Below are 24662 nucleotides of genomic sequence, written 5' to 3' on the forward strand. Positions count from 1 at the left end.
TCTAGAATCAGCAACTGTGATTTGCGAATACCATCCTGAATAAAGTTTGCGAGCGACAGTCAGCATCTATTACAGTGGTTAAAATGCCCTCTTGTAAACCTCAAACCAAACTAGATTAAAGGAAATGATTTCAAGGCTGCAGTCTAATCGCAGGGTGCACCCAACAATCACGAGCAGCTCAGGCATCAGCTTCAGAGTACAAAATCATAGAATCCCTACAGTGCAGGAGGAGGCCATTCAGCCCATCTAGCCTGCACTGACAACAATCCCACCCAGACCCTATCCCCATGACCCCACATATTTACCCTGACACTGAGGGGCAATTTATCATGGCCAATCAACATAATCCGCACATCTTTGGAGTGCGGGAGGAAACCGGAGGGAACCCGCACAGACACGGGGAGAATGTGCAAACTCCACACAGACAGTCACCCAAGGCTGGAATTGCCCTAGCTAGCTAGGGTAAAATGCATGGGGTTATGGGGATAGGGCCTGGGTGGGATTGCGGTTGGTGCAGACTTGATGGGCTGAATGGCCTCCTTCTGCGCTGTAGGATTCTATGAACCTAGAATCATAGAATCCCTACAGTGCAGAAGGAGGCCATTCGGCCCATCGAGTCTGCACCGACCACAATCCCACCCAGGCCCTACCCCCACATATTTTACCCGCTAATCCCTCTAACCTACACATCTCAGGAGTCTAAGGGGCAATTTTTAACCTGGCCAATCAACCTAACCCGCACATCTTTGGACTGTGGGAGGAAACCGGAGCACCCGGAGGAAACCCACGCAGACACGAGGAGAATGTGCAAACTCCACACAGACAGTGACCCGAGCCGGGAATCGAACCCTGGAGCTGTGAAGCAGCAGTGCTAACCACTGTGCTACCGTGCCGCCCCTGGGTCCCTTGCGGTCAGGAAGGCACAGTAAGTCATCTCACAACACCAGGTTAAAGTCCAACAGGTTTATTTGGTGGTACGAGCTTTCGGAGCACTGCCCCTTTATCTGGTGAGTGCAAGATTTGTTTCATAAACTGGGCGTATATGAGGAAGGAGTGCTAACCACTGTGCCACCGTGCTGTCTGTGTAGCGCAACCCTCTCCGTTTTTTGTAATTAGTTGCACGTCTCCAGTGAGACACACAGTTGATACGTGTCTGAAGAAGCAGGCACATTTAATGCTGCCAGTGCTTTCCGATGAACATTAAAATGCGACACTATACAGTTATTCAATTTAATGTTATCGCCCCTTCCAGATTCTCAGAGAAATCTTAAGTTATCCACTGACTCAATCAGGATCTATCCTCACAGCACACTCCTAGCTGTACCATTATAAAAAGCCCTGGCTCTCAAGCACTGCAACCATCAGCTCTCCCTGAAGCAAGACAAGATTTATTAAAACACAATGACGCATCATGTAACACCTCTCCTCGCATGTTCCCTGATGTCGGTGGCCCATGAATAATTCATACAATGCCAGATGAATACACATAACCAATTAGCCAAATGTTTTATTTTCTCCTTTCCAGATACCCTCCAAGCAGCATTTTCCGAGATGAAATGCATTTGAAATTCACAATCCATCACTGGACTTGTTCAGCATGAGCACTGTTCGTACAGAGTTTTAGAATGCACAGCATTGCAGCAAATCTGCCCTCACCAATGCAGCGTGATATCTGTAAAAGCTGCAGACAATAAAGAAATTCCTTTCTGGAAACCCAATTTCTATCTGTGTACAAAAATTACAGTGCTGTGCCACTGCAGAAAATACTGTACCATACTTCCACTTGGGCAGACATTCATTGAATCAGCAGTTGCAGAGTCAACGGCAAAACATTTTTTTTTAAACAGGGAAATCCTGTGATTTTTAAAAAAATCAAACCAGCTTCAGCTGAAAGAATCAGTGATAGAAAAAACAGAGGGGGGAATCAGGGCCTGGCCTTGAATTAAAAATTTCAAGGCTGCTTTTGGTGTGAGGAGTGGAAGGTGGCAAAGCGTAGGGGAGCAGGTTGAGGATGGGGGGTGGCCGGGGGGGGGGGGGGGGGGGGGGGAGAGAGAGAGAGAGAGAGAGAGAGAGAGAGGAGAAGGATTATTCATATGTGTCCTTATAAGGGGTTGATGGTAGCCATGATGTGGAGATGCCGGCGTTGGACTGGGGTGTCTTTATATGCCCTGTTTGTGAACAGAACTCCCACTTACCTGATGAAGGAGCAGTGCTCGGAAAGCTAGTGGCTTGTGCTACCTAATAAACCTGTTGGACTTTAACCTGGTGTTGTGAGACTTCTTACTCTCCTTATAAGGGGCCAGTAGTAGATAAATGGAAGTAAGGAAGTCTAGCAATTTTAGCATAATTTTCATGACCACTGGGGTTTACAATCAATGAAATATTTTTGAAGTATAGTCACTGTTGTAATGTAGGAAACGCGGCAGATATATTGTGCAGCAAGCCCCCAGGAACAGCAATGTGATAATGACCAAATAATCTGTTCCTAAGTTTTAAGTTTAAGTTTATTTACTAGTGTCACAATTACATGAATACTGCAATGAAGTTACTGTGAAACTCCCCTAGTTGCCACACTCTGGCACCTGTTTGGGTACACAGAGGGAGAATTTAGCATGGACAATCCACCAAACCAACATGTCTTTTGGAGGAAACCAGAGCACCCAGAGAAAACCCACAGGGGGGCAACGTACAGACTCCACACAGACAGTGACCCAAGCCGGGAATCGAACCCGTGTCCCTGAAGTGGTGAGGCCGCAGTGCTAACCACTGTGCCACCGTGCTGCCCTTCCTGTGATATTGACTGAGGGATAAATATTGACCAGGGCACTGGGACGAACTCCCCCACTCCTCTTCGAAAAAATGGGATCTTCTACATCCAGCTGAGGGAAGATGGGGCCTCGGTTTAATGCTGCATCTCTTAAAGATGGCACCTCTGTCAGTGTAGCACCCCCTCACCACTGCGCTGGACTGTGAGCCCTGATTTTTATGCTCAAGCCCTGGAACAAGGCTTGAACCTCTAACTCAGAGGCGAGACTACTACCAACTGAGACACGCCAAAGATGAAGGGAAAAAGGAAGAAAATGGCGAAGGAGGAAGGGGGAATGGAGGAAAAGGCCGGAAGGCAAGTAAGCAGTCATTCATTTGAACAAGGTTAGTCCCTTGTAGGGGACCAAGAGCACGCCATCCAGTAAATAGGCTGTCAACTGGATACAACAGTTTTATTTTTTGGGGTAGCACAACTATGAAATCTGAAATCCGCATATGTGTAACACAAGCTCGACAAGAAGACTGTCAAAAAGTAATGCTCTCATCAAAAACATTATTTCCATGGATTTGTAACTTCCTCCACAAACTTATTCCCCCCCAAAAAAATCGACTTGTCTCTTTTCTTTAAATAAAATCAAAAGTCCTGCTTTTAAACATACCCACGCTCAGGTCATGATTCTAGATATAAGGGCTGGAATTTTCCAGCCGTTCTTGCCAGTGGGATTCTCTGGTCCTGCTGCGGTGAACGGAGATTTGGCTGAGCGCTAAATTCTCCATCCTCGCTAGCAGCGGGATGTCAACAGCCAGAAAACTCTGGCCAAGAGATCTGGTTGCAATTATTGGCAAAAGAAATAAATGATAAATGCATCAGCCCACAGGTTTCCCTCATGTGCCAGCTTCCACATTCGGAAAAGAAAAATCAGTCTCTTACAGAGTGCAAGACATTCTGTAAGGAGTTATAAGACTGGCAAAATATCACCCACAGTACTAATGAACAAACATAGAATACATTAACGGTTCCCATGGGTACTTTCCAGTTGATATAATGGGACAAAGTCATACAGTGCAAACTAAAACAGTAGTTTCTGTTAAAACAAAAGGAAAATTTCCACAGCAGAATTAACAATTGCTGAAAACATCAGATTTACAGTTCTTCAGTTCATCATTTCAAAAAATGAATGTTCATTTACTGAGTATCAAATGTATATGTCACTACAAATATTCCCTGAAACAATTTTCCAAAAAGTAAGAGTGAAAGCTTGCGGATTGTGTAGTTATGGGGTTATAGCTATCTTTAGAACGAGTGAAGTAATGAAAATGTAAAATTGCAGTGTTGGACTATTTCTGAAGGTTGGGGATGAAGCTACTGCTTTTGAAAAGCTGTCTCTGGGGTTTTATTTTAAATAAGTGATGTGGAGGAAAAGAAAATGGGAGGTATGCAATCATTACCGATAATCACCTTCAAAAACTCCAGTTGAAAAGCAATGTCGTCAATAGACTCTTGTCCTCGCAAGAGAATGCAAGTCTACCTAAGTAGCAGATAATGAAATATTTAAACTTTTATCACAGAAAGCGCATATGTGACAATATATTGTAACATTTTCCCGAACCTCAACGCACCATTCACTACAAGGGTTAGATTTTTTAAATATTTACTCATCCACAGGATGTGGGCATCGCTGGTTTGGCCAGGTTTTCTTGCCCATCCTAATTGTCCTCGAGAAGGTGGTGGTGAGCTGCCTTCTCGACTTGCTGCAGTCTATGTGGTATGGTACGCCCAGGGTGCTATTAGGGAGGTAGTTCAAGGATTTTGACCCAGCGCCAGTGAAGGAAAAGCAATCACACCATCATAGAATCCCTACAGTGCAAAAGGAGGCCATTAGGCCCATCGAGTCTGCACTGACAACAATCCCACCTACATCCTATCCCTATAACCTCCTGTATTTAGCCTGCTAATCCCCCTGACACTAAGGGGCAATGGACAATTCAGTATTGCCAATCAACCTAACCCGCACATCTTTAAGGTATGGTAGGAAACCGGAGCACCTGGAGGAAACCTGCACAGACATGGGGAGAACATGCAAATTCCACACAGACAGTAACCCGAGGCCAGAATGAACCCAGCTCCCTGGAGCTGTGAGGCAGCAGTGCTAACCACTGCTGGTTAGCACTGCTGCCTCACAGCTCCAGGGAGCTGGGTTCATTCTGTGCTGCCCCATGCCACGGGCAATGCAGTTTCAAGTCAGGCGTGTGGCTTGAAGAGGAACTTGCAGATGGTGGCGTTCCCATGCATCTGATGCCCTTGTCATTGTAGATGATAAGCAGTCAGTGGTGGAGGGAGTGAATGTTTAAGGTGGTGGAGGGGTTGCGATCAAGGGGGCAGCTTTGCTCTGGATGGTGTCGAGCTTCTTGAGTGTTGGTGGGGCTGCACTCGTCCAGACAGATCTCTCCGGACTTGTGCCTCGTAGATATAAATCATAGATTCCTACAGTGCAGAAGGAGGCCATTCGGCCCATCGCGTCTGCACCGACCACAATCCCACCCAGGCCTATCCCCTAAACCCCATGTATTTACCCTAGCTAATCCCCCTGACACTAAGGGTCAATTTAGCATGGCCAATCCACCTAACCCGCACATCTTTGGACTTTTGTCGAATTTCCTCAATGAGCAACATCTTCTATTCAGTAATACCCCTTCACGTGCTTTGGTGTCAGGAACTTTGGGCGGAGTTTTCCGGCTGCGTGCGCCCCAAGAACAGAAATTCCCGCCCACGCTCAACAGGTCTTTAAAAGGTCCGCCGAGTTTTGTCATGCCCCTGGCGAGCGGGACAGGAAATTTTCAGCCTTTATTTTCCTACTTGGTAGAGTCATAGAGAGTTACAGCATGAAAACAGGCCCTTCGGCCCAACTTGTCCATGCCTCCCTTTTTTTAAACTCCTAAGCTAGTCCCAATTGCCCGCATTTTGCCCATATCCCTCTATAGCCATCTTATCCATGTAACTGTCTAAATGCTTTTTAAAAGACAAAATTGTACCCACCTCTACTACTACCTCTGGCAGCTCATTCCAGACACTCACCATCCTCTGTGAAAAAATTGCCCCTCTGGATCCTTTTGTATCTCTCCCCTTTCACCTTAAACCTATGCCCTCTAGTTTTAGACTCCCCGACCTTTGGGAAAAGATATTGACTATCTCGCTGATCTATGCCCCTCATTATTTTATAGACCTCTATAAGATAACCCCTCAGCCTTCTTACACTCCAGAAAAAAAAAGTCACAGTCTATCCAGCCTCTCCTTCTAACTCAAACCATCAAGATGGTGGACAGGCTTTGGGGAGCCCGGAGGTGAGTTACTCTTTGCAGTATTCCTAGCCTCTGACCTACTCTGGTAGCCATGATGTGGAGATGCCGGCGTTGGACTGGGGTAAACACAGTAAGAAGTCTAACAACACCAGGTTACAGTCCAACGGGTTTATTTGGTAGCAAATGCCACTAGCTTTCGGAGCGTGTCGCTCCGAAAGCTAGTGGCATTTGCTACCAAATAAACCTGTTGGACTTTAACCTGGTGTTGTTAGACTTCTTTCTCTGGAAGCCACAGTATTTATACGGCTGGACCAGTTCAGCTTCTGGTCAATGGTAAGCCCCAGGATATTGACAAGAGCATCAAACTTAAAACAAACAAAAACCAAAAGGATATATGTGCTCGACTACTGGGAAAAGAAGGGAGTGGCACCAACAGATCTTTCAATGCAGCGGCTCCCACAAGATGGGTGGAATGAGCTACCTCTGCACCGTACAATTCTATGATCAAAATAAACCTTTTAGGATTGAGGTGCGGAGAAATTATTTCAGAGAGTGGTGAATGTGTGGAATTCACTACCACAGAAAGTAGTTGAGGCCAAAACATTGTGTGATTTCAAGAAGAAATTAGATATTGCTCTTGAGACTAAAGGGATCAAGGGATATGGGGGAAGGGGAAGGGGGGGAATCAGGATGATCAGAATTTGATGATCAGCCATGATCAAAATGAATGGCGGAGCAGGCTCGAAGGGCCGAATGGCCTACTCCTGCTTCCATTTTCTATGTATGTTTCTATGCATGTTTCTAAGGGAATTATTCATTCAAACACGCGGGGAGGGGAGGGGAGAGGGTGTGTTCCCATCCACACACATACATATGCATTAAAGGGGGGGGGGGGAGAGATAGAAAAGAGGATGATTCACAATTATGGATAACAATGATAAAAGAACCACAATTGTACCCAGTTGTGACACAGGAATTTAATGGGAAAAGCTGACGATGTGACAAATGTGAAGCTGATTTTTATGATTTGCAAATTGAAAATCAAAGTGTCCCGTCAAAAGGAAATACAGACAACCAGAAAGCAAAAGTTTAGAGAGGTTTGTCACAGTACAATAAGCACTGCAGTCTGCACTTCAGTTATGTCGCTGTTAGATCTACATAATCGATTCAAGGTATGTATTACATGGATGAAAGCACAAACTCATGGTCAAGCTGTGCTCTGTAGCTGATAACGACTGGATGCTTTGAGAATGTAGGCACGAATGCCCTCAATGACAAACATTTTTTTTTAAACGTGCTTAGGTTTATCAAAGCTCCACGAGAAACAATAGATCACTTGAGCACTTGTTAATTTGAGTTTAATACAGCACAGGGGTTAGACTCCATGCTGCGTCCAAATCCCAAATGGTCTGGCGTAATCTGCCTGAGGGATTTTTGTGTGGCTGTCATACTGGGATTTGATTCCAGAGTTAGAGAAAACCCTGCCTGACAGAAATGCAGGAATTTAAGTTTAAAGTTTATTTATTATAATCACAAGTAGGCTTACATTAACGCTGCAATGAAGTTACTGTGAAAATCCCCTAGTCGCCACACTCCGGCACCTGTTCGGGTACACTGAGGGAGAATTTAGCATAGCCAATGCACCTAACCAGCACGTCTTTCAGATTGTGGGAGGAAACCAGAGAACCCGGAGGAAACCCATGCAGATACGGGGAGAACGTGCGCACTCTGCACAGACAGTGACCCAAGCTGGGAATTGAACCCGGGTCCCTGGTGCTGTGAGGCAGCAGTGCTAATCACTGTGCCACCGTGCCGCAGGTTTAGTTGCATCGTAGCTCAAGTGGGAGGAAACAATGCGAGATCAAAGAAATACAAGATCTAAACTTAAGAAAACAATTGTTCGGCGATTAACTTCAAACAAAAACTTGCTTAGCTGTGATCAAACAAGGATTAAGAATGTCACTGAGACAAAGTATAGGAATTATCCCAATTTGTGTGATATGATCCCATCATGTGCAACTGCTCGATGCTTTGCAGGATCACTGAGGATGTGAGGAGTTGAGAGATTATAACCGGCTGCTTGGTCAGCTGAAAGCTGCTGGAATTCTTTCCAGTTGGTGTTAAAGTAGCAGTCTGTGCTGTGAGGTGAGAAATGTAATATTAAAACGATCCAAAAGGCTAGAAACATGGGGTCATGTGACATGGCCCGTTAACGAGTTAACTGCAGCTTTACAAAGAGCTTCTCTGCTTCTGGCCAAAATCTATCGTTTTCCCTAGGGGTGAAATGGTGGCTGTTACACTTCCGCAGGTGTGGTGAGTTTCAACGTCCCTATTTTTGTTAACGTTCCAGCTTGGGTGGGGGTGGAAATCAGATCATGTTAATTGTCTAGTTTTGTGACTATAATGTGGCCTTACAATGTGGAGTGAGATTCCACAATGATGAGGGTGGGAGCTCTTTTGTTTCTCAGTCTTTTGGTTAACATCAAGCCCAAGATGGGGTGCAGTGCCTTATCTTGTCAGCTTGCATCTTGTTTGTCTCTCTTGTGGGGACCTTGAATTGGATTCAATTGGATTTTGAATTTGGTTTTTTGGAGCAAACAAGGAATGGATTTGGGTTTGCCCTGTCTACTCTGAGCATTGGCTTTGTAACTTAAAGAATGAAGCTCTATTGTTCTTGTCATTTCGGTTCGCAGTTTCTAGGACAAATCGCCAAATCTCTGAGTCATGAGGCCTGTAGCAGCCATTTTGTAGTTCAGCCGATGTCCATTCTAAACTGGCAAAAGTGAATAAAGTTTTGATGCCTACAGTTTTGATTTATTTTCATGCCTTTTTAACATAACAGCACACAGGGCCAACAGGACAATGAGTGGAAACCCCATTGATTAGACCTGCTTGTTTAAGCGTAGTGATATTCTGTGCAAGTTGCACAAGTGCGAGCTGATAAAGTCAGAGAGAGAGGGAAAACCAGGCTTCTGGGACCTGATTGAACAGGGCAAGCAACTTAGGAAACCTTTAAAAAGAAATCGGATTGAAAGACTGAAGAATGAATGGGGAAGGAAGTGTAAATTAGAGTGGATCAATTCATTGTCAAACCAGGTACAAAAAGAAAAATAAGGAAAAGAAAGATTTGAGAAAAAAGAGACAGAAAGGAAAAGTATACATTTTTTATTTTAAGTGTTACATTGTTAAAATCTTCCAATCAGACTCCATGTGAGATTATTTTTCAACGCCCGAAGTGTTAATAGTATTTTAGTAATTAACACTTACCAAAACGTAACTTAGATTGAAATGGGCAATGCATAACCTATTGCAGGTTTAGTTTAATATTTACAACATCAACACAGTAACTTCACTCCTCTTCATGCACTGAAGGTTGATACTTCACGGAATTTAGGATCAGACCGACCCCTTTGGACCAATTTTGTTGCCTTCGGGCGCTGAAATATAATCTCACATGGAGTCTGATTGGAAGATTTTAACAATGTAACACTTAAAATAAAAAATGTATACTTTTCCTTTGTCTCTTTTTTTTCTCAAATCTATCTTTTCCTTATTTCTCTTTTTGTACCTGGTTTGACAATGAATTCACCCACTCTAATTTACACTTCCTTCCCCGTTCATTCTTCAGTCTTTCAATCCGATTTCTTTTAAAGCTTTCCTAAGTTGCTTGCCCTGTTCAATCGGGTCCCAGAAGCCCAGTTTCCCTCTCTCTGTGACTTGATCAGCTCGCACTTCTGCAACTTGCACAGAATATCACCGCACTTAAACAAGCAGGTCTAATCAACGGGGTTTCCACTCATTGTTCTGCCAGGAGAGGAATTTTTCCACATCTTTTTTGTTTCTCCCAGGAGACCAATGGCTTTGGGTGGAGCAGGGTGTGTATATGTTGTGACATACAAGGCATGACAATTGTGTTAGGCTGGGTGTACCAGATTATCTTTACCTGTCTGTCAATATCCAAATTAAATTATTGCTGTTATCATATTTCAATCGTGAGACAAAGGGCGCGATGCCACATTTATGAAGTTAACAGCAAACCGGCAAAACTCAGAGATCAACCTTTCCATTTCTGCATTTAAAGGTGCCATTAAGCTCAGCATTATTGTGATGGAAAATCAAAGCCCCATTCATGAAGGAAATCACAAAATTCTATACTTATCCCTCTTTACTGCTACATTTCCTATTCCTGCTCTGACCAAGACAGCAAGAAACTACAAAGAGTTGTGAACAAAGCCCAGTCCATCACGCAAATCAGCCTCCCATCCACTTACTGTGCCTACACTTCCAGCTGCCTTGGAAAAGCAGCCAACATAATCAAGGACCCCACTCACCCCGGACATTCTCTCTTCAACCTTCTCCCATCGGGAGAAATTTACAAAAGTCTGAGGTCACATACCAACTGACTCAAGAATAGCTTCTTCCCTGCTGCTGTCAGACTTTTGAATGGACTTACCTTATATTAAGGTGATCTTTCTCTACACCCTAGCTGTAACTATAACACTATGTTGTGCACCCTCTCCTTCTCCCCTATGTACTCTATGAACGGTATGCTCGGTCTGTATAGCACACAAGAAAAAATATTTTTCATTGTATCCTAATGCATGTGACAATAATAAATCAAATCATATGAAATTCAGGATTGGTAGAAAAGACTAGGTGGGCTTTTAAGTTGCTAATCACAGACCAAATCTCTTTCTGGAGGACATAACACTTTCTAACTCCTTTTTCACTGTGGCTGAACAAGTCTTGAGGTTGCTTCTTCAGGATCTTACGAGTAAGTCAAACCTTCTTGAAACACAATTATCAGGCAAATTAAGTTCAGCAGCAGATTCTGTTTCAGGGTATCTGCCACACTCCACACGACAATTAGTGTATTTAACTTCTCACATTAAGAGAATCTTATCACGCAAATCTGATGAAGCTCAACACTTCCAATTCTCCAGGCGATCCGCTGCTTAATCTTGACTGTGGCATTAAGGAGAGGTGGTGTACATATTGTCCGATTGCTGCCTTCCCATTTAAATCATCCCAGGCCACACACTTCTCGTAACCACCTCTGGATGAGTACTGCAAGATCACCTGCCTATTCTTCAATCCCAAAGAATGGTGCAGGAGTGTGCAAAAGACAGAAATGTGTTTGGCAGTGCTGATTGTTAAAAAGATGATCTCACGGTAAAGATTAGTTTTGTGCCAAAGAAAGCATCAATAAGATAGTTTATTCTTCTGTGACCATTCCCGCTGCCTCGGAAAAGCAGCCAGCATATTTAAGGACCCCACGCACCCTGGACATTCTCTCTTCTACCTTCTTCCATCAGGAAAAAGATACAAAAGTCTGAGGTCACGTACCAACCAACTCAAGAACAGCTTCTTCCCTGCTGCCATCAGACTTTTGAATGGACCTAACTCGCATTAAGTTGATTTTTCCCTACACCCTAGCTATGACTGTAACACTGCATTCTGCATTCTCTCCTTTCTTTCTCTATGAACAGTATGCTTGGTCTGTATAGCGCAAGAAACAATACTTTTCACTGTATACTAATACATGTGATAACGACAAATCAAATCAAAATCAAAATGTTAATTTATTGTTGTTTCAATGGGCAATGATCATTTCAATGTTGAAATAATCAGACCTCAGAGAAGCTACTGGTGCGGTAAGCTGAGTTCTCACCATTAGTATAGGCAGAGGTTTGAAATCTGATGTGATGCAGTATTTAGTGTCTATATTGATTCAGTTCTTTCCTTCTATCAGGTTCAGTGCCACTTTCAAGTCAATACCTGAATGTCATCATTTAATCACTTACGAATTAAACACAAAACTAAGAATGAAATGGACAAATCAGGATTCTAAACTCAAAACTCTGAAAGCCTTCAAGGAAAAAAGAAATCAGGCTGCAAATCAATAAGATGAATCCAGTTTTGTTCCGGTTCATTTCATTTCGCATCCATTAAATTTTCCAAATATTGATCGTTATCGGAACAATTTTAACGGGGTCACTAGGATTGATCATGGAAATCTAGCCATGTATTCCATCCATATTGAAAGCAGGAATGTGCCACACAAAGTCCAGAAGAGACCTGAAAATCCGCAAATGGGGAGGCGATGGCCCAGTGATATTATCGCTAGACTATTAATCCAGAAACTCAGCTAATGTTCTGGGGACCCGGGTTTGAATCCCACCACGACAGATGGTGCAATTTGAACTCAGTAAAAATATCTGGAATTAAGAATCAAATGATGACCATGAAATCATTGTCGATTGTCAGGAAAACTTATCTGGTTCACTAATGTCCTTTAGGGATGGAAATCTGCCATCCTTGCCTGGTCTGGCCTACATGTGACTCCAGAGCCACAGCAGTGGCCTCTGAAATGCCCTCTGAAATGGCCGAGCAAGCCACTCAGTTCAAGGGCGACTGCGGATGGGCAATAAAGGCTGGCCAGCCCAGTGACGCCTATGTCCCAAGAACAAATAAAAAAATGAAACTACATCAACGCCACACAATTACTGAGCAGTGAAGACAACCATGGGTTCTGAATAAAGTTTATACCACTGATTTATGGGGTCTGTTTAGGTCAGTTGGCTGAACAACTGGTTAGTGATGCAGAGCAACGCCAACAGCGCGGGGTTCAATTCCCGTACTAGCTGAGCCTATTCATGAAGGCCCCACCTTCTCAACCTTACCCCCCACCTGAGGCATGGTGATCCTCAGGTTAAATCACCACCAGTCAGCCTATGGACATCTGGGACTATGGCGACTTTACCTTTATACCACTGATTTACCAAAACCTACTGCCGTGTGAAGGTCGTGAACACCATAGCAGCCAAGGGTCATTTAATTTGTGGCAAGTAAGTTTATTGTGGGGGAGAGGCCGAGATGACATTTTGTCCTCAGCAACTTGCTCGGAAACAGATTATTTTCCATTCATGGCACCCGCATATCCAGCGTCAAAATCCATTTTAGCAAAGATTAGGTACTGCATGAGACTTTAGACATACTGTCCAACAACTCAAACCTCAGAGCAACAACTGACAGTATGCTACTGACCTCTGACCACACCAGCCTCTGTTTGGCTTCCTTAGTTTATAGGAAAACATACAAAGAGAAAAGGGTACCCAGGCACAATCCAATGTAACATGAACTCCCACTTACATCTTCAAACGCAGAGTGCTGCATAATTTCTACTTGGTCTCCCAGAGGTAATCATACAAAATTTGAAACTCATCTACCTTACATCTCCATTTTGTTTAGCATTAATTCATTAATTTCCATAAATTACTTCCATAAATTGCAGCAGAAAAATATTCCGTGCAGCGTTCAATTGTCGGACTGCTCCAGTGTTTATGAAATTGCAAGGACAGTAGATAAACATCGTGGGCCGAAGGGCCTGTTCTGCGCTGTAATGTTCTATGTTCTATGTTCTAAATCTGTTAGGTCAAACACTACACATTTATACAATATACAACATCGTGGGCCGAAGGGCCTGTTCTGCGCTGTAATGTTCTATGTTCTATGTTCTAAATCTGTTAGGTCAAACACTACACATTTATACAATATAGTGTGTACCATTGAACTACATGTCTCTCTTATTCCTACCCATCACTTGAACATCCATGTAGACAAATGTGTGTATACCGCATCTCAAATTATCTGTGCTGTGGCCCTGAATTAAATCTGAATTTAATCGGCCAACTTCGATGCCTCGGAGGCAGAGAAGGTGTTTTATTCCACTAATCTGGCTGCGACAAATATAGGTCCCAGACCTGAAACTATTCAGTCTTTGTGCCACGCCATCTTCCTTCTAGACTGTCTGAGATTATGGGTGGAAATTTCCCGTCCCACCTGCCACAGGAATCTGTGCAGACTCCCCGTGTCTGCGTGGGTTTCCTCTGGGTGCTCCGGCTTCCCCTCTTAGTCCAAAAAATGTGCAAGTTAGGTGCATTGGCCGTGCTAAATTCTCCCTCAGTGTACCCAAACAGGTGCCGGAATGTGGCGACTCGGGCATTTTCACAGTAACTTCATTGCAGTGTTAATGTAAGCCTACTTGTGACATTAATAAATAAACTTAAACTATAACATTTTCAAAGGTTTGTGACAGCAATATTATAGCATTAAAGGGGACCTTCTTGTCAATTCAGTGATTTCTAAAGATAACAGACCACAAAGTGGAGAAAAAGAGAATCTCATTAATAGCAACCATTGGATTTCTACATTTAACTGCACACGTGTTGATGTCACAAGTTGCTGCAGTTCCAAGGGTAGCAATGACCAACACTGGTAATCATGCAGTCATTACAACCACAAGATCCAAGCCAATATCTCAGCATCACCTTACAATATTGGAATTTAATGTGGAATAGCAAATGTCCCTGAATTTTGCGGAGTGCAGTTTCCTTGGTAGCAATCCCCGTCATTTGAAGACTGAGAAAGTAGTGAACCGAGAAAATATCAAGGGCAAGACCCCAAACACAGACACTGCGTCATCACCAAGCAACTTGCTGCAGGCAAACTGTGGTTCCATTATCCTTCCTATGCAGACGGTCGGAATTGCTTCCCGCTAGTTCAAGAATAGAAGTCAAACTCTTAGAAACTGGAAATAAAATTCCCCCAGCCTTGCTAGCAGAGCTGTTGCCTTCCACCCACTCCAAGGCACGGCTGACATGATCAGACGCCTGAGCTTGCTAAGGCTAGTGTGAGGAAAACAGAAATTAAATTTTTATCTAAACAGACAGTCTGAATTGTACATTTCTTTAAACCGCAGCAAAATCGATGTTGCCCTACAAGCTGGACATGGATACTTCTATTCCAAAATACATGATCTAATTTTCTCCAGCCTTTTACCACTGTGTTTCAGAAAAGGAAACCTTGTATTATACGATCATACAAACAATATGTAGAATGCCACTATCCTTCAATACTTTATCAACTTAGGTCTTGCTTACAAAAACAGATTTGACAGCCATCATTTAATAAGGAACAAGTCCTCAGCAGATTAAAATAAACACTTTCAGAATCCCCAAAAATATCAAGTAGCAACTTCTATTTTTATCCTGGCACCTGACAACTGAATTACATTTGAGAGAAATTAATAAAACATGCACAATATTTTTTTCATCACAGCCCAAGGCTAATATCTCAAATGTCATTGAGTGAAATGCAATCATGTGACGAGACTCAAATGGAGAAGTTATGTTTTTATTATTAGTCCATTTATTTCTCCAGCATCAGTTGTATAATGAAAGCGTATTCATTACTAAAAACCTGAAGGAGCAACTTCAATAATTAGGATTGCCATCCATTTTGTAGAATTACATTATGCTGCTGGAATGTTAAAATGCAGAACATCATCAAATGGATGAGTGAATTAGATAAGCTCCATTTCCATATGACTAATCCATTACTTCTTCACACAAAGTGAGTTGGACACAATTTCCCATTTAAAGAATAAAAATATACTTAATTTCCTATTGGAGCCATCTTCAAAATACACACAGACCGCTTCACAGAAATGCTTAAATAAATCCATAATCCTTCGCAAATTTAATTCAAGAACTGATAGCTCCAGTGATGAGACTGGGGTGAAATTTAATTGGTAAATAACCAATGCTTTCCCCATTCTTGCAGTATATTGTAATTCAATCCCAGCGTATAGATAAACACTTTGATCGCTGTGAGGATTTAAAAAATAAATCACCTGTCTCTTTATGAAATTCACATTGCATTTTGGAGAAGGCACAAGGTCCCAGTTATGTGAAAATTTTCTCTTAAATACACATTGGATTTTGACCCACTTTGGTGCTTGGCATGACCTCTGCAAGAATTTAAACAGACGAAAAGTAAAACAAGCAATTAACCCCTCAAAGTTGAAGGGAGGCGAAAAGTATGGAGGTTGACAAGAGGAGGGATTATTTCTGTATTCAATACCATCAGTTTAAAGTTTATTTATCAGTGTCACAAGTAGGCTTACATTAATATTGCAATGAAGTTACTGTGAAAATCGCCTAGTTGCCACACTCCGGTGCCTGTTCGGGTACACTGAGGGAGAATTTATCAAGGCCAATGCATCTAACCAGCATGTCTTTCGGACTGTGGGAAGAAACCAGAGCATCTAGAGCAGTGGTTCCCAAACTTTTTTCACTGGGCTGCACTTTCGGAATAAAAATTTACTCGTGCCACACCGAATTTTTTATTGATAAGAAATACAATCAAAAACAAAAAAAAACAACTCCTAGCAGTGCTTGATTCATAACATAGAACACAACTACTTTATAATATGATCATGGGACATCCAGAAAGTATAAAACAATGCTTGTTTAAACCATGTTTAAATGTTTCTTTGATTGTCTTTGAATCTTCCCGCCACACTTGCCATCCTCTCTCGCCGCACCAGTGTGGCGCGCCGCACCCTTTGGGAACCACTGATCTAGAGGAAGCCCACGCAGACATGGGGAGAATGTGCAGACTTCGTACAGACAGTGACCCAAGCCGGGAATCGAACCCGGGTCCTTGGCGCTGTGAGGCAGCAGTGCTAATCTGATACGCAATCTACACTTAAATTATTTTTTAAATAATCAAAGTTAGAAATGGGGTCTTTATGATTAGGTTTCAAAGGAAAAAGGCTTGCAATGCAGGAAATGTCAAGCCTCACCCCGAGCTAAGCATTAAACTAAATTGTCTGTAGAATACTCCCTCCTCCATCTTGATCGATACTGGATTTACATATTCCCTATTTATGTAGGAATACATCTCAAAATGACTCCATAGTCAATGTTTCTCCAATATTAGCATTTACTAGGTTTCACAACTGCTATTGTGAGAAAAGAAATAACTGTAGGTGACCATAAGATATAGGAACAGAAATAGGCCATTCGGCCCATCGCATCTGCTCCATCATTCAATCATAGTAAGAAGTCTCACAACACCAGGTTAAAGTCCAACAGGTTTATTTGGTAGCACGAGCTTTCGGAGCACCGCTCCTTCATGAGATGAAGCATTAAACTAAAGTTGTTGAAATTCACCTGATGAAGGAGCGGCACTCCAAAAGCTCGTGCTACCAAATAAACCTGTTGGACTTTAACCTGGTGTTGAGAGACTACTTACTGTGCCTACCCCAGTCCAACGCCGGTATCTCCACATCATTCAATCATGGCTGATATGTTTCTCAACCCCATTCTCCTGCCTTTTCCCTGTAACCTCTGTTCCCCTTACCAATCAAGAACCTATCTATCTCTGTATACTCAGTAACTTGGCCTCCACAATACTATAATAGACACAGGAAAATATTGTATTGATTTTTTTTTTAAACTAAAAATGTTTGAGATAATCAGGCATTTTACTCTCATTTCTAAGCTTTTAAATAGAGGAAACACTTCCAATTTATTTTTTGTATTTTAGGTGGCCTCTGGCTGAAGAAATTCCTCCTCATCTCGGTTCTAAAGGGTCGTCCCTTTACTCTGAGGCCGTGCCCTCAGATCCTTGTCTCTCCTACTAATGGAAACATCTGCCCCACGTCCACTCTATTCAGGCCTTTCAGTATTCTGTAAGTTTCAGTGAAATCCCCCCTCTTCCTTCTAAGCTCCATCGAGTACAGACCCAGAGTCCTCAGACGCTCCTCATATGTCAAGCTTTTCATTCCTGGGATCATTCTTGTGAACCTCCTCTGGACCCTCTCCAGGGCCAGTACATCCTTCCTTAGATAGGGGCCCAAAATTTGCTTACAATACTCCAAATGCGGTCTGACCAGAGTCCTATCAGCTGTACACCCCTGCTTTTGTATTCTAGTATTACTAAATTTCTATTACCTGGTGTTTCCATTGAATACAAACAAGTTTACTTGCTGATATTTTGCTGTAAACACCAGGTATGTTAATGTCAGTTTTGACTCAGTTAATAGGCTAGCTGCTTAATGAAATACCTGCCTATGAATGAGGTCTTTGATTTGCCTCTAAAATTATAATTCTCAAGTGTTCACTTGCATTAGTCACTCATTGCATGAATGCAGGAGGTCCAAAAAAATGATTGCACTTAATGCTGAGATTTCCCCCAGCAATCCATAAAGCTTATTGCCTTTAAGAAAACTGATTCACAAAAATAAAGTCTGGCAGCTTCTCTCACTTCTCACGACACTAAGGAGAGAGGGGGTAAACCAGGTAACTACATCCAATTGGATAACATCCAATGGCTTTGACAAAGGGTCATCTGCACTCGAAACATCAGCTCTTTTCTCTCCTTACAGGTGCTGCCAGACTTCTGAGATTTTCCAGCGTTTTCTCTTTTGGTTTCAGATTCCAGCATCCGCAGTATTTTGCTTTTATGGATATCAGTGGTGGGAAAACCATTAGACAGCATTGACAAAAGACAACATTAATTCTCAAGAGGAGGAGAATGGGTTAGCAAGGTCAGAGAGCACAGACTTATTAAAGGAAAATATTGTCTGGTTAGCCCAATTGAATTTTTTTGATGCTGATGGTGGCACAGTGGTTAGCACTGTTGCCTCACAGCGCGAGGGACCCGGGTCCAATTCTGGCCTTGGGTGACTGTGTGATGTTTGCACGTTCTCCCCATGTTTCCTCCGAGTGCTCTGGTTTCCTCCCATAGTCCAATGATGTGCAGGTTAGCTGGATTAGCCATGCTAAATTGGCCCTTAGTGTCAAAGATGTGTAGGTTAGGGGGATTGGCGGGTTAAATAAGGGTACGCCTGGGAATGGGTTGGTGCAGACTCGATGAACTGAATGGCCTCCTTCTGCACTGTATGGAGTATCATAGAATCATACATTGCAGAAGGAGGCCATTCGTCCCATCAAGTCTGCATCAACTACAATCCCACCCAGGACCTATCCCCATAACCCTATAAATTTACCCCAGCTAGTCTCTCAGACACCAAGAGGCAATTTAGCATGGCCAATCCACCTAACCCACACATCTTTGGACTATGGATTCTATGATGGTAGCACAGCAGAAATTGTTTATCCAAAAGGCATTTGATAAGGTACCTCCTAACATACTTATTTTGAAAAGCATAAGGTATTAAAAGCAACTCATATGAAATTGTTTAAGCCTTAGACTCTAAGGGATAGGAGGTAGAGAGCAGTGGTGAACGGATGCTTTTCTGACTGGGTAGAAGTACGTAGTGAGGTCCCTCAGGGGTAGCTAAGAGAATCATTGTTTTCTTATCATATATAAATGCCATGGGCTTGGGTACAGGAGGCACAACTTTGAAGGTTACAGACAATGCAAAGCTTGTTAATATAGTAAATAATAAACAGGATAATAGCAGACTTCAGGAGGACATAAGACAGCCTGGTGAACTGGCAAACTCACAGCAGATAATATGGACAAGTGTGAGGTGACGCATTTTGGGAGAAACAAGATGGAAGGGCAGTGTCATAAGATTGGCTGTATGGTGGTAGGAGAGCAGCGCGTACGAGAACAGAGTTAACCATGCAATTAGGAACACATATGAGATACTAGGCTTTGTAAATAGGGACACCGAATACCTAAACAATCAGGTGAAACCTTTACAAATCTCTGGTTGGGCTCAACAGGAAAACTGCATACAATTCTGGGCACCACCTTTTAAGAATGGTATTGGAGAGAGTACAGGATGATTTCAGGGATGACAGACATCAGTCATGTGGAGAAACAGGAGAAGCGGGGATCTTCTTAGATCAGAGCAGGTTAAGAGGGAACCTAATCGGTGGCACAGTGGTTAGCACTGTTGCCTCACAGCGCCTGAAAGCCAGGTTCGATTCCCGGCTTGGGTGACTGTGTGGAGTCTGCATGCTCTCCCCCGTCTGCGTGGGTTTCCTCCGGGTGCTCTGGTTTCCTCCCACAGTCCAAAAGACCTGCTGGTTAGGTGCATTGGCCATGCTAGATTCTCTCTCAGTGTACCCGAACAGGCACCGGAGTGTGGCGACTGGGGGATTTTCACAGTAACTTCATTGCAGTGTTAATGTAAACCTACTTGTGACACTAATAAGAACATAAGAACATAAGAACATAAGAACATAAGAAATAGGAGCAGGAGTAGGCCATCTAGCCCCTCGAGCCTGCCCCGCCATTCAATAAGATCATGGCTGATCTGACGTGGATCAGTACCACTTACCCGCCTGATCCCCATAACCCTTAATAAACTTTAAAACTTTAATCTAAGTACTTAAGAAAATGACGGGGTTTAATCGACCAAGTAGGGTGACACTACCTCCCCTGGCAAATGAGTTCGTAGACAGAGCTTATAGCTTTAAAACAATTGGCAAAAGAACAAGAGGGGAAATAAGGAGAAACATCCACATTTCTGTCAGCCTGGGCTGAGCTGAGAGCAGTCTCCCCTCTGAGTGGCAAGGTCCCTGGTTCAAGTCTCACTCCGGGATTCGAGAACAAAACTCAAGCATAGCGCTCCAGTGCCGTGGTGAGGGAAGGCTGCACTGTTGGAGTTGCCATAGTTTAGATTAAATGTTAAAACGAGGACCCACCTGCCTTCTTGGGTGGATGCAAAAGATCCCTTGGCACTATTTTGAAGAAGAACAAGGTAGTTATCTATCCCCAATGTCTTTCTCAATATTTATCCCACAATCAACATCATAAAAAAATAGGTCACCATTGCTATCTGTGGGAGCTTTGTGTGCGCAGATTGACTGCCTCATTTAAGACCATAAGCCATAGGAGTAGAATTAGGCCATTCGGCCCATCGAGTCTGCTCCGCCATTCAATCATGGCTGATTTTTTTTCACATCCTCATTCTCCTGCCTTTTCCCCATAACCCCTGATCCCCTTATTAATCAAGAACCTATCTATCTCTGTCTTAAACTCAATGACCTGGCCTCCACAACCTTCTGCGGCAAAGAGTTCCACAGATTCACCACTCTCTGGCTGAAGAAATTCCTCCTCATCTCTGTTTTAAAGGATCATCCCTTTAGTCTGAGGTTGTGCCCTCTGGTTCTAGTTTTTCCGACTAGTGGAAACATCCTCTCCACGTCCACTCTATCCAGCCTCGCAGTATCCTGTAAGTTTCAATAAGATCCCCCCTCATCCTTCTAAACTCCAACGAGTACAGACCTAGAATCCTCAACTGTTCCTCATACAACAAGCTCTTCATTCCAGGGATCATTCTTGTGAACCTCCTCTGGACCCTTTCCAAGGCCAGCACATCCTTCCTTAGATCTGGGGTCCAAAATTGCTCACAATACTCCAAATGGGGTCTGACCAGAGCCTTATACAGCCTCAGAAGTACATCCCTGATCTTGCATTCTAGCCCTCTCGACATGAATGCTAACATTGCATTTGCCTTCCTAACTGCTGACTGAACCTGCATGTTAACCTTAAGAGAATCTTGAACAATGACTCCCAGCCCCTTTGTGTTTCTGATTTCCTAAGCATTTTCCCATTTAGAAAATACTCTATGCCTCCATTCCTCCTTCCAATGTGCATAACCTCACACTTTTCCACATTGTATTCCATCTGCCACTTCTTTGCCCACTCTCCTAGCCTGTCTAAGTCCTTCTGCACCCCCCATGCTTCCTCAATACTACCTGTCCCTCTACATATCTTTGTACCATCTGCAAACTTAGCAACAGTGCCTTCAGTTCCTTCCTCCAAATTTCCTACATTCAAACAATTGACTACACTTTAAAAATACTTACGTGGCTATTAAAGCGCTTTGAGACGTCTGGAAAAGCTTTATGGAAATGCAAGCTTTTTTTTTCTACAGAAGGTTAAGATCTTGAAAAGGTACACACGAGTTTACTTAAAAGTGGAGATTGCATTAGTAATACCAACAATTAGTCTACAGACTGAAAACAGTACATAGGGCGGTGATGAAGGTTCTGGCACTTGGCGCAGTGAAGGAAGGTTTAAACAAAGAGATTGTAGAAATCTATGCAAACAAATCTACAGGAGGTACGTACTGCCTCACAGTGCATGTTTTGGAAATAAAACAGGAAATTAAGTGAGAACTTACAGACTGTCTTATGACTAGAAATTGGTATTTATTGAAACTGAAAAGGTTTTACTTAATTGATACGCAGTTCGTTAAGAAATATAACTTCATTGCACTTAAGTAAGCATACATTAACACTGCAATGAAGTTACTGCCACACTCCGGCACCTGTTCGGGTACACTGAGGGAGAATTTAGTAAGGCCAATGCACCTAACCAGCACGTCTTTCGGACTGTGGGAGGAAATCGGAGCACCCGGAGGAAACCCTCGCAGACACAGGGAGAACGTGCAAACTCCACACAGACAGTGACCCAAGCCAGGAATCGAACTTGGATCCCTGGCGCTGTGAGACTGCAGTGCGAACCACTGTGTCACCATGCCGATCATTCTGCTTTGTTTAGTTCCTCCATGTACAGTTTTCCTCTTTCCCTGAACATGGTCCATCGTCTTCACACAAAACATATTTCTCCCTGATCCGGAGGACTCACCCTTGGATATTACAGAGGCACTAGGACAGGGAACAGTGCCAGAGGCCTGGTAGAATGCTACTTTATTCCTACCTTCAAGATTAGAGATTGAACAAATTAAGGAACTAGAAATCATTTAGCTTGCTGTCGGCAGTGGAAATTTTTACCCAAAGATGTAATAGAGAAACATAATAAAAGGAACTAACTCAGCATGCATTTCAAAAGGGGAGGCCAATCTTGACCAATAATACTGAATTCTCTGTAAGAGTAACAGAAAGATTAATCAAGGGAAATGCAGTGGATGCAATATATATGGACTTTCAAAGGATTTTTGATAACGCACCACATAGGCAACTCTAAGGTCAGAGCATGTGGAGTTTTGGGAACAAGCAGCAGAAGAGAAAGCAAACTGTTTTCAAAACAAAAAAGTGTGCAGAGGTTAGAAAGATGCTGGCAGGTGGAAAACGGTGTTCCATAGGGATCGGCTGTGGAATCGTTATTGCTCACCATTTACAGAAATGATTGGACTCGGGAAACTGAAATACAACATCAACACTTGCACATGACACCACATTGCAATGTGCAGTTAATACTGAAGGAAACATTAACAAATTGCAGAATGGATATAGGAATGGAAATACATTTCAATATAAATAAGAAATAAGGATCATTAAATCACAGAATCCCTACAGTGCAGAAAGAGGCCATTTGACACATTGAGCCTGCATCGACAACAATTCCACCCAGGCACTATCCCCTTAACCCCACGTATTTATCCCACGAGTCTTCCTGACACTAAGCATGGCCAATCAACCTAACCCGCATATTGTTGGACTGTGGGAGGAAACCGGAGTACCTGGAGGAAACCCACGCAGACATTGGGATAAAGTCCAAACTCCACACGGACAGTGACCAGAGGCTGGAATTGAATCCGGGCCCCGGGCGCTATGAGGCAGGAGTGCTAACCACTGTGCCACCATGCTGCCCAAAAAGCAGTTTACATAATCCTGGCAAAATAAGAATATAAATAGGAAAGGGGGATTTAGCAGTACAGATGTATAACCTATTCAAGGTGAAATGAACTAGTTAGGAAAAAAATAAAAATGTGTACAAAGCATTGGAGTTGAACTGAAAGGTGTGTTAAGCTTATTTTAAACATTGGCTAGACCACATGTAGGGAGGATAGTGCATAGTTCTGGCCTCCAAATTACAAAAATGATATAGAAGCACTGGGAAATATGCACGACAAGATTTACATGGGTGATAAGAAAACCCAGAGATTACAGCTATCAGGGAAAAAGGCTGGGGTTCCTTTCTCATGTAAAAAAGACCAAGAAGGTGACCTGAAGGCAATAGACAACAAAAGCCATGTTAATTAAACTCACTTTAGTAGGAAAAGGTTTAATCAAATATTGTACAGTTGCAAACAACAGCATAATGAAATATTTCTCCTCTGACCAGCTTGCAGTCTCGTTCACAACAGCCCATCATCCATCAAGTCCTTCCTTATTTAGAATTACCCTGTCCAACACTGGGTCTAGATTTCCTTGCTCTACGCCACTGCTATTCTTCCACCCAATACTTGCCTGGTTTTTGTTGAGTGAAGAACACCACCAATAAATATCTATTCATAGAATCATAGAATCCCTACAGTACAGAAAGAGGCCATTCGGCCCATCGAGTCTGCACCGACCACAATCCCACCCAGGCCCTACCCCCATATCCCTACATATTTTACCCGCTAATCCCTCTAATCTACGCATCCCAAGACACTAAGGGGCAATTTTTAGCATGGCCAATCAACCTACCCCGCACATCTTTGGACTGTGGGAGGAAACCGGAGCACCCGGAGGAAACCCACGCAGACACGAGGAGAATGTGCAAACTCCACACAGACAGTGACCCAAGCCGGGAATCGAACCCAGGTCCCTGGAGCTGTGAAGCAGCAGTGCTAACCACTGTGCTACCGTGCCGCCCCTCAGCACCTTTAACACCAGAACATTTCCCAGGGCAGTCCAGGAGCCTCGCCAACACCAAGCCACAAAAGCCAAACACATACAAGCAGTTTTTGAATGTTACTATGGGTCTCTGAGTCTCTGACATGTTTGCAATCTCTGTCTCTCTATTGATAGGTTAAGGTAGGGCAACAATCCATTGTGCAAGTTGATGCCTTTATTTTTTAGTTCATTTTGAAA

The 24662-nt window shown here is 43.1% G+C and overlaps 1 protein-coding gene across 9 annotated transcripts in view; it reads right to left on the reverse strand.

The window, feature by feature from the left end:
• LOC144506949 (gephyrin) overlaps positions 1-24662 on the reverse strand; it is a 489936-nt gene that overhangs the window by 383873 nt on the left and 81401 nt on the right. Inside the window, exon 1 of one of the 9 annotated variants that reach the window (XM_078233372.1) lies at positions 15761-15868. The exons of the other annotated variants lie outside the window; for them this stretch is intronic. Within the exon in view, the coding sequence (XP_078089498.1) occupies positions 15761-15788 (28 nt within the window). The 5' untranslated portion in view covers positions 15789-15868. Of the gene's footprint in view, positions 1-15760; positions 15869-24662 lie in introns of those variants that run through there. 9 annotated transcript variants of the gene reach the window in all.

This window comes from Mustelus asterias, chromosome 18, assembly GCF_964213995.1.
Source record: "Mustelus asterias chromosome 18, sMusAst1.hap1.1, whole genome shotgun sequence".
NCBI lineage: Eukaryota > Metazoa > Chordata > Chondrichthyes > Carcharhiniformes > Triakidae > Mustelus > Mustelus asterias.